General features: G+C 42.0%; 1 protein-coding gene across 1 annotated transcript in view; it reads left to right on the plus strand.

The window, feature by feature from the left end:
• The window catches only part of LOC140953891 (cell division cycle 5-related protein-like), a 19,154-nt gene extending 9,694 nt beyond the window's left edge, over positions 1 to 9,460 (plus strand). Inside the window, exons 12-22 of the mRNA XM_073403272.1 lie at positions 300 to 458; positions 1,147 to 1,318; positions 2,335 to 2,492; positions 2,986 to 3,066; positions 4,056 to 4,152; positions 4,565 to 4,686; positions 5,423 to 5,722; positions 6,824 to 6,913; positions 7,093 to 7,176; positions 8,112 to 8,240; positions 9,059 to 9,460. Of these exons, the coding sequence (XP_073259373.1) occupies positions 300 to 458; positions 1,147 to 1,318; positions 2,335 to 2,492; positions 2,986 to 3,066; positions 4,056 to 4,152; positions 4,565 to 4,686; positions 5,423 to 5,722; positions 6,824 to 6,913; positions 7,093 to 7,176; positions 8,112 to 8,240; positions 9,059 to 9,172 (1,506 nt within the window). The 3' untranslated portion in view covers positions 9,173 to 9,460. The remainder of the gene's footprint in view (positions 1 to 299; positions 459 to 1,146; positions 1,319 to 2,334; positions 2,493 to 2,985; positions 3,067 to 4,055; positions 4,153 to 4,564; positions 4,687 to 5,422; positions 5,723 to 6,823; positions 6,914 to 7,092; positions 7,177 to 8,111; positions 8,241 to 9,058) is intronic.
• Positions 9,461 to 9,724: the final 264 nt, after the last annotated feature.

Genomic DNA, 9,724 nt, shown 5'->3' on the forward strand with positions numbered 1-9,724 from the left:
TCTCCTTTTAATGTTTATTTCTACACAACTTCTAATTTGGTATGCAGATTTTGTCTTAGGATTAAGATAAATCAGAAATACTGTTACCTATAATTTATTGTATTTTTTTTCCAGAAAATTAGAAACTATTTAACAACCTAAATAGCCTAAACTTTTGCCAACTACCATTTATATAAGAACCTGTTCAGGCTAACTTAAAAAAATAAAGGTTCTTAGTTGCGGGGTTTTACTTACTGTACATCTTGTAACGGTGTTGACTGTCAGCAAGTTGACTGTATTATTATTTTGTTACACTGTAGATTGTGAAAATGGGCCAAGCCAGTGAATCAGCTCGTCTGTCAGTAGAGGACAGTACCATGGCATCAAATGCTCTTTTGAGTGAGTACTCAGTGACTCCTGCCGCAGCTCATGCATTGCGGACTCCGCGTACCCCTGCAGAGCAGGACACGGTATTACAGGTAGGGTGAATCAACAACATACGATTCTCTGGAATAGACCTTATTCACGATACTCACCATCTTCGCACGCGCAAATTGATGGGATAAAAGCAATCTCACGTGGCATTTCAGGGGGCAAACAAGTGTTAAAATTTGCCGATACAAGAAATCGCGGTCGACTTTGTTTATTCTAGACAACAGAAAAAATGAACTGTTTCTGCCAAAGACGATAATGGCAAATGATGGGTGGAAGTGATTGTTTCTACTTTTTTGGATGTAGTAGCGTTTGTAGACGTTCCCACAGCAAGCAATAATAATATTAGGGACCTTAAGCAACAGCGACGACGACGGCAGTGAATACATCACTAAAAAACTGAATTTGCGTCCTTTCAAACTTAATCGCGTCTATTTGAAACCGCACAATTCGTCAAATTTAGGCGAGTTTTGCTGGAGTTGAATTCGTAACGACTTTATCCATATTCAAATAGAGAAAGGATAATTTCTCATCGTATGTCCACATCCTCCACAAAACGTCGCCTTGGGAGGTTTCACGTCGTAGTCGTGCAGTGGACGTCAAAGAAATGTACTAAAAAGCGTGATGCACGTGCAGAGCAGTTGTTTTCATATAAAACCAATTGTTTGTTGTCGTTGTCGTTGTCGTCGTCTTCGTTGTTGCTAAAGCTCGCTAATTATTTTTTTCTCTTTACAGGAGGCTCAAAACATCTTGGCATTATCGAATGTGGACACACCCTTGAAAGGCGGCATGAACACACCTCTGACAGAGAGTAATTTTGAAGGCGTTACCCCTAAACATCAGGCAATTCAAACTCCTAATATGATGCTTACAACTCCTTACAGAACTCCACAGGGAGAAGGTACAGGTAAGATAGACTATTTTGGATCTCCATGCTATGTTGGGAAGCAAGAATAGCGTAGTGTTGAGAGCACTCGCCTCCTGCCCATGTGGCTCGGGTTCAAATCCCGGTGTCGACGCCATATGTGGGTTGAGTTTGTTGTTGGTTCTCGCCTTTGCTCCGAGAGGTTTTTCTCCGGGTACTCCGGTTTTCCCCTCTCCTCAAAAACCAGCACTTCCAAATTCCAGTGCGAGCAGGAATCAGGTAGGCAAAGAACCACTTTGTGGATGTCGTACCTCCAAATCATTATTTATTTATTTATTTATTTATTTATTTATTTGTTAGCAATATGTGCAGTGTTGAATGTGTAGAAACGTGTTGGAGTTGAGTACATTGTTTCAAGAAGACGCGTCAAAAGCGTTTATTTGGGCGGAGTGTATATCAAAGGCAGAAAAACTTGAAAGTAAACTAATGAGAATGTCAGGGCAAGCACGAGAATAAGGTTGAGAGACTGTATGCAAGTCACCTTTTTCTTACCGTTGACCAACAACACGATCACAGCTCCCCGTCCTAACCTGCAAACCAAGATTTATTTCAGTTTTCAGGCAGCGAGAAAAGACAACCAAGACAACCTCAAATATCGCTGCGCTCGCAGGTAGACCTGGCTTTGCATGCCCAAGCATCTGCCAAAAAAAATGCAACTTTGAAGCCAATCTGGCGACCGGGAGAACTTTATTTGGCGCTCCGCTGCTCGCCCTCGTCTTTGACACATTACGTGAAACAGCAGAGCTGTATTCAGTCAAAAGTCCAATAAAATTTGAGGTTCTTGAGAGCGTTTGCTACCTTGTCTTGGTCTCCAGCCGTAAGTGACTCGATGCGCTCGGGATTCTTTCCCCCTCAGGGGTGACCTGGGGAGAATCGCCAGCGCATGCTCCATAATGACACCCACGGCAGGAGACTGAGCAATCGTAATTTCGGGATGAAACACTGTCTCTCATTTTTTGATAAGTTACTTCAATTTGTCTGTCTCTTGGTTGTCTAAGGTACTACTCCGCGCATGGGCAGAACACCCCAGAGAGGGAGCGGGGCTGGTGGCGCGGTCACGCCTGGGCGTTCGTCAGTTCGGGATAAACTCAACATCAATCCAGAGGAGGCTTTGATGGAGGAATATGAAGCAGGATACGGAGCAAAACAACAGCAGGCAAGAATATAGTTGCTCTTTTTACATCGTGATCTCTTAACTCTTCAGAAAAGTGAAAATTAGTTGTACTGTTCTTTGAACGCTGTGAGTAAGTGTCCACGTCTGGTTGATTACGGATCTTAAGATCCGACGCGGCGGAAGCGAAAACGTCGCTTGAAGTGACTTCACGTTCTTTCCTTCTTAATCGCGATTATTTCAGCTCAGTTCACTCTGTCAAATGTAGGTCAACCATCCTAAAGTTGACCTCCTAAGAGCCATATCCAAGTTCAGGAAGAGAGAAGAAATTTCGTCGTCGCTTGTGTACGTCCTCGCCGTTGTCGGATCGTAAGGACCCTAATGCCAAAAACCATGCCGGAAAGAAACCTGTGCTAACAGGGTAGATATAACAGTGTCTCATGTGTTGTTATTCGACGGTGACCTGTAACATACATCAAACACTTTAAAAAGCATGCTTTGATGCTTGCTAAAATTTAATTGTTTTCTTAACTTTTAGGCGGAAATGAAGGCTCAGCTGAAAGCAGGGTTAGCGTCATTACCAGCACCTTCTAATGACTTCGAGATTGTGCTACCTGAGGTAGGGGTTACAGATGTATTCAGTGTTATCATGAGATGACCGCAGCTTGTATCCCTTGCACTAACTGGTACGCACAAAATCAGAATTTATCAAACGTCCCAAACTTTATTTTCTAAAACTCTACATGATAAATAGTACTATACCAAAGGAGAGCTGAAGATGTGGTAACTCTTAAGCTTTTCACTGGAAGATCCAGGAGTTAAAATCACCCTTTGAACCGCAATAAAAGTGCCACAAGCTGTTACTGCTGAGAGAGATCTTTATTTATTCGTATCAGGGTAGCCCATTCAGACGCCTTAGGTACTGCTATCAATTGGGGCCCTAAAGGGGTTTCATTTGAATGCTCGGAACGTAGGATTTCATTTCCAGACTCAAAAGTTAGATCAACACTCCAAATAATTATAGAGTACATACGGTGTAAAAGTACCGCTGAAGCGGTTTCAGTTGAGTGGTCACACCGTAAGACTTCGCTCGCTGACTCAGTGAGAACCACATTACATCTGACATTGCTTCACCCGAGTAGATAGAACTCAAATCGCTGTGAGCCTCCACTTTTCTCTGTAATTCGAAGCAAAGCTTGTTGTCTCCCTGCACAATAATTTGCTCCTCGTTTATCCTCGACCTCGAACCCTTTTAGTAAATCGTTCAGATATCAGTGATAAAAATCCTAAGTAAAGCGTTCCAGCTATTTACTTCAAAGAACATATAATTCGTCGCCTGATAAAGTCTGGTAAGTTGTTCAGAGTAGGCTTCAAAAGAGGTAAACTGAACAAGAGGCGTTATTGGGGTGATTTGGCGCGTTTTTGGGTGTGGGCGCTTGTTTGGGTGTGTGCGCGAAGGTGCGAGGCTAGCGACAGGAGGTTAAAAAGTTAATTTTTTTCCCGCCTTTTGCGTGTCTCGCGCTTTGCGATGGCGCCCTAATACGCGCCTGAGCGCCCCGATAACGCCTGTTGCAGAGGCTACAAAATCGTTTTCCTTTCAATTTTCAGACTGGAGAAGAGGAGGTAGATGAGGCCACAGATGAGAGCTTTGTAGAAGATGCAGCTGACATTGATGCAAGGCGGATGGCCATGAAGGCTGCGGAAGGTCTGTTGTCCTGAACTGTCATCTGAATACTTCGCTTTTTATTTAAATTTCCACGTTCGTTTATATTGCTAGATGTTAGAGTTTTGTAAACGCATACGAACTCATGTGCGCGCCGCTATGATCCGCACGGGGACCAGGTGACCCGAAGATTGATCGTAAACCCGTGAGAATTCATCACGCAATGTCGCAGAGAAAAGTAAATCATGATTCTTTATACGTTATCTAGCTGCTTAAAATAATGGCTGCAGGATATTTCAAGGCAGAATAAAAACTTATTTTCCTTGTTGGTTAATTATTAACAAACCCCCGCTCAACCTCTTCAGTATCCAGGGGACACTTGCCTCGGTCCTTACCTGAGGGTTCCGCCATAATTATTAATTAATTAATTTATTTATTTATTTATTGAGTACAGAATTAAGAGAGCGAAGACGTCAGTCTCAGGCTGTTCAGCGAGAAATGCCTCGCCCATCTGATGTGAACGCTACTGTTCTGCGGCCGGTTAATGTCGATCCTCCTCTCACTGGACTGCAGAAGGTAAAGTTAAATAGGAAATTTCTCTTCGCAAGTTAAGTAAGCAGGGCAATTACTGCGCAACTTCACCGACAAGTGTAATCCCTCGTGTCGATTCTCTATGTTACAATGGACGTGTAGATGTTGGTTAGGTTTGTGTACTAAGTAACGTTTAAGTCATTGCCCCACTCAGACGATATCGTTGAACTGTATCAATTGCTTTACGAGTGCTGTCTACCGCCTGTGCTGTGCTCACGAATAACGAACTTTCGCAACTAGCTTGCAAAGCTATCTTATTCATATTTAAAAAATGGTTTCGAGAAGTGATAAAAATTGTTTGTATTTTAACCAACATGTCATGATGAGTGCATGAAAAGGATTTTTAGTCTTTAGAAAACCGCAACCTAGTGTAGAGGTATGTCATTTCTTTCGCTTTCAAAACTTCCTCCCCAAAAATGCCTGCAAGTTATTTCGCCCGAAACCAGAGTTATGTCACCCGAAATTCAATATTATCATGCTCAACAACATCCTAACGTGTCACAAATTTATCGCTTGTTTCGAGTCATGATAGTTTAAAAAACGAGATGTATTTCACACACTTTTAACTTTATTTCTCCGTGTACTACACCGAATAAAATTTCGGGCGACATTACTCTTGTTTCGGACGACAAAATTCGGGCGAGATGACTTTCGGGCGACTTGACCGGTTTCCCCTGCATTTGATTAAATTGCAAGCTGAACAGTTGCTGTTGTTTTTCAGGCAGAAGAGCTCATCAAGCGTGAAATGGTGACCATGATAAGAAGCGACATCGTCAATCACCCGACAGCTCAACAAATCGAAAACCTCACGCACAAGAAATCCAAAAACGCAGCTCAGGCGGTCATCGCCGCAACCCGCGCCGCTTTGGAAATCGAGCCACTGGAATCCTTTACAGAAAAGGAGATTGCACATGCTAAGGAACTGCTTGCAAACGAAATGGAGTTCGTGAGATCGAAGATGGCCCATGGTGATCTTCCTATTGAAAGCTACACTAAAGTCTGGGAAGAATGTTACGCTCAGGTCAGTGTCTAATGCAGTTCGACACAACACTAACCCAGTCTCAACCGTTATCTCAAAATGGTTAATTTGTTGTCAGTTACAATTACCTTATTAGGCAAAACTAGGGGCGTCTTTTTGGACTCTACTTCTCACAATAAGAAAAATGGTCGGAGACTTTCAGTTTCCTTACTGCGCTAGCGGAGAGTAGTTTTAAGAGTTAAAGGACCCGGCTTGAAAATGTGCTTTTCATGCACACAACAGATAGTTATGTCTACTCTCGAATGTTCCTTCAGGCTTACAGTAGTGACCTTAAGATACACAGTTTCTGCCTACGCGTACGGGTAGGTTGCTAAGGCGACCATTATTTCCTAGGGCCAGGTCTTTCAAAGCTAGGTTAAGATAATCCAGGGTTGTTGCAAAATTTGAATATAGAAGTAAGAGCTTACAAAGCAAATTCCGTTTAATTCTTTTAGTCCACAATTTGATAATTGGATGCACTTAAAAGTATTGAGAAACGTTTTCGAGAAAACGCCTTTTGAACAAAAGAAAAAGAAACCTAACCGTTTCTCCGGGGTAAGAGGCACTCTACCGCTACGCGTACCGGTAATTTACCCGTACCGTCTTCGTGGGTTCTAGTCGAGTGCATTTGCTATCACTGTATTTTTAGGTTTCTGGGAAACTGCCCAGTTACCCCATATAAGTTAACATTGACACTTACTTCTCACTTTGGGCAAAATGATGGCTTAGGGGAGGGGTAGGTGGGTAGTTTCCCCAGAAATCTAAATTGATCCTCCTTTTTCCCGGACTACAACTAGAAAACTAGAGCGGTTACGTTTTTTACACTTTCGTTTACTTAGCCACTGACTCGATGCTGTTTTAACATCAAGGGGACAGTGTAAAGTGAATCGTTGCAAAAGAACAACATAATTCTAATAACATGGGCATTGTAATCACCTTTTAATGACGCGAGGTAAAGTCTTCAATAATTGAGCCATCTCCATCTGGGCCAACTCAGCCAGACAGCCAAGGACACGGTTTAGATATGAGCAAGTTCTAATGTCGACGGAGTCTAGGGATTTTTTTCAAACTAATTCTTTGGTTTTGATTGCTTTCTTTTTGTAGGTACTGTTTTTACCAACACAACAGCGTTACACCCGAGCGGCGTTAGCCAGCAAAAAGGACAGGCTAGAATCGTTAGAAAAGCGACTTGAGGTAAGCTGTTATGAAGAGCGCGTTTTATTATTAATCTTTCAGCAAAAACGTTTCCCGACGTTTCCAAAAGATGGGACGTGTTTCTTAATTAATCTAATCTCTCTTTACTCTTTTCCTCTCTCATCTCATTTCAATTTTTATTTCTTCTCCACTTTTGTTTTTTCATGTTAAACGTGTAGATGAACCGAACGCATATGACGGAAGATGCGAAACGTGCAGCCAAAATAGAAAAGAAGCTGAAAGTTCTTCTTGGTGGTTATCAGGTACAAAGGGCAACATACTATTACATGTATTTTTTGTTTTTTGTTTTTTTCAAATGAAGTGGTAATTGCAATTTAAGCAATTGCAAATTAAGCCGAAAAAAAAATTCGGGAGTTTACGGGATTCGAACCCATGGCCGCTCCGTTAGCGCTGCAGTGCTCTACCAATTGAGCTATAAAGACTTATACATTGGGAACAGACCAATTTGTTGAGTTCATCTTAACCCATGAATGGAATGAAACATATGAAGATGATGTGAACTGCCGAAATACAAATTTTTACGTGAAGATATGATCGTCGCATGTATGAGTCTCGAAACAGAACACAGAACATTGAGCCGCATATTTGTGATTGTCTCCTCTTCCTGCCTTTTAGCCTGCGAGAATGCTCTAAATTTTGAGCGTCAAGCGAAGTGGACCGCGAGGTGCGGAAGGGAACATAGGTGTAATTAGTTTTCTTAACTCGATCACAGGAGATGGAATCACTGGAGCGAACCAACCAGCAGTATTTGTGGCAATTTCGTGTAGACTGCGTCCAGCTCAAGAAAACGCGTGTTCCCGCGATTGCCCTTTTCTTTTTTCAACTCCTGATTGGTTGAGAAATTAAAGCGTGCATTCTGATTCAATCACAAAGCTTCTTTTCGTTGCCAGCTCAAAGTGCGGGAAAACGCGTGCTCCCGTGATTACCCTTTTTTCTTTCCTCTAGCCCTGATTGGTTGAGAAATTAGAGCGAGAATATATGTAATATTTGTGTACAGCGTGAGGCGCAGGAAGGCGCGTGTTCCCGTGATTACCCTTGTTTTCTCCACTCCTGACTGGTTGAGAAATCAGAGCGTGAATTTTTATCTAATCACAAAGCTTAGCGATTCAAAACTAAGAAATGTTGTAGTTACTCTCAATACTAAATTGAAATATTTCTATATTATTTTTGTCTTTAGAGTCGAAGTGTTGGTTTGACTAAGCAGATCAGTGACCTTTACGAGCAGATTGAACAAGTTCACATAGAGAAGGAAACGTTCAGATCCCTCAGAGATCACGAACTTAGAGCCATTCCCAAAAGAGTCGAGGTACAGATATTGATTTAATTTAGTCTTGCATTTTGATCAAGACGCAAGCGTCAACAAAGCCAATTGAACCGACAACGGGTGAAACGCTCTTGGATCGAGATAGTGGCTACCTTTGGCCCAGCCATGTCGAAAGTGATGCGTTTTCGAAAAACCTTCGTTGTTTTGTTCTCAGATCGCATCAAAGGCACCGCCTCCACACTAGCGTGCATTGTTTTTGATCGTAGTCTCGAAGTCATCGAAAACGCATACTGGCCATAAGTTTTCGTTTCCAAGCTATTCTCGAACGTATTATTTTTCAGTATCCCTCGTTAATGAATTGTGGTGCCGGGTTATACTCGTTAGCGTTTTCGGAGACCGTCGGGTTTTCTGTCGTTTACACTTGAAAGATAGACCCACTTTTTTCATTGTTTTAGTGTGAAGGCAAGGCAAAAAGCGTAATATTAATGCTTTGAGCATAAAATTCCTTGCAAAAACGTCCACAAAAAGAGCATTTAGCAAGTAGATTTAGGTGTGGACAAAAGTGGTTTGTAATGCTGAATGTAGCTTGATAGAATTCCGAGCGAAGTGTATTGCATGTGATGTTATACTAAGACAAGAACCTCTACACTGCATCTACCCTGCACGCAGAGGTTTTTTTCTGGCATAATTGTAGCATTTCCGAAATCTGTAGCTTTTCATCCACAACCTTGTTACTTGCTGTCTTGTTATGTATTCTAAGTTTTGAATGAAAGAGCTTTAATATCTTCTAAAATACCTTCTGAAATTTTAGTATATTGATAAACTGATTTTCGTAGTTTTAACTGTTTTTTTTCTTGCAGTCACTTAGAGAAGATGTGCGGCGACAAACAGACCGTGAGCACCAACTGCAAAATCGCTACTCGCATATGTTGTACGAGAGAGACGCCCTTTACGGCCAAATGCCACATCAGTGAGAATTACTATCGTGGTTCTACCCATAACCAGCGGCCTCAGTTTCAAACGAACATTAATGTGAAAACCTTCATTTCGCTTCTCTTTTCTCACATCAGTAAATTCCACATGTGCGTGTATGTGTAGTGATTACCTAATGGGCGTTTTTTCCGTCTTTACATGGACATTGTAAGTTACCAGCGAGAGAAGACGGGAAATCTCAATGCAATTTCCTCACTTTATCATCGATTTAACGCAAGTAAAACCCTATTGGACGACCGTCTTCGCCGAGTTGTTGGTCGTTTTGGTAAATCCTCCAAGGGAAAAGAAACACTGATTGCTTTATTATGTAACTATGCATACTGGAAATAAACAGCAAAGCGTGAAATTTCTAAAAAGCTTTTCGTCTGCTCTTTGTTCACCAGGTAAAAAGATCAGATCGTAGGTCTTGCGGTCTTGCACAGAGTGGCAAAGCCCGCCACCTAATAGGCTCTCTCTTGCTGGGATCTGACCTGGGTGGCAGGCGCCAGTTAATATTTTGGTTAGGCCTAAACTGGAAAGCGCATCTCAAAGTT

This window comes from Porites lutea, chromosome 1 (assembly GCF_958299795.1).
Source record: "Porites lutea chromosome 1, jaPorLute2.1, whole genome shotgun sequence".
Classification (NCBI taxonomy): Eukaryota; Metazoa; Cnidaria; class Anthozoa; order Scleractinia; family Poritidae; genus Porites; species Porites lutea.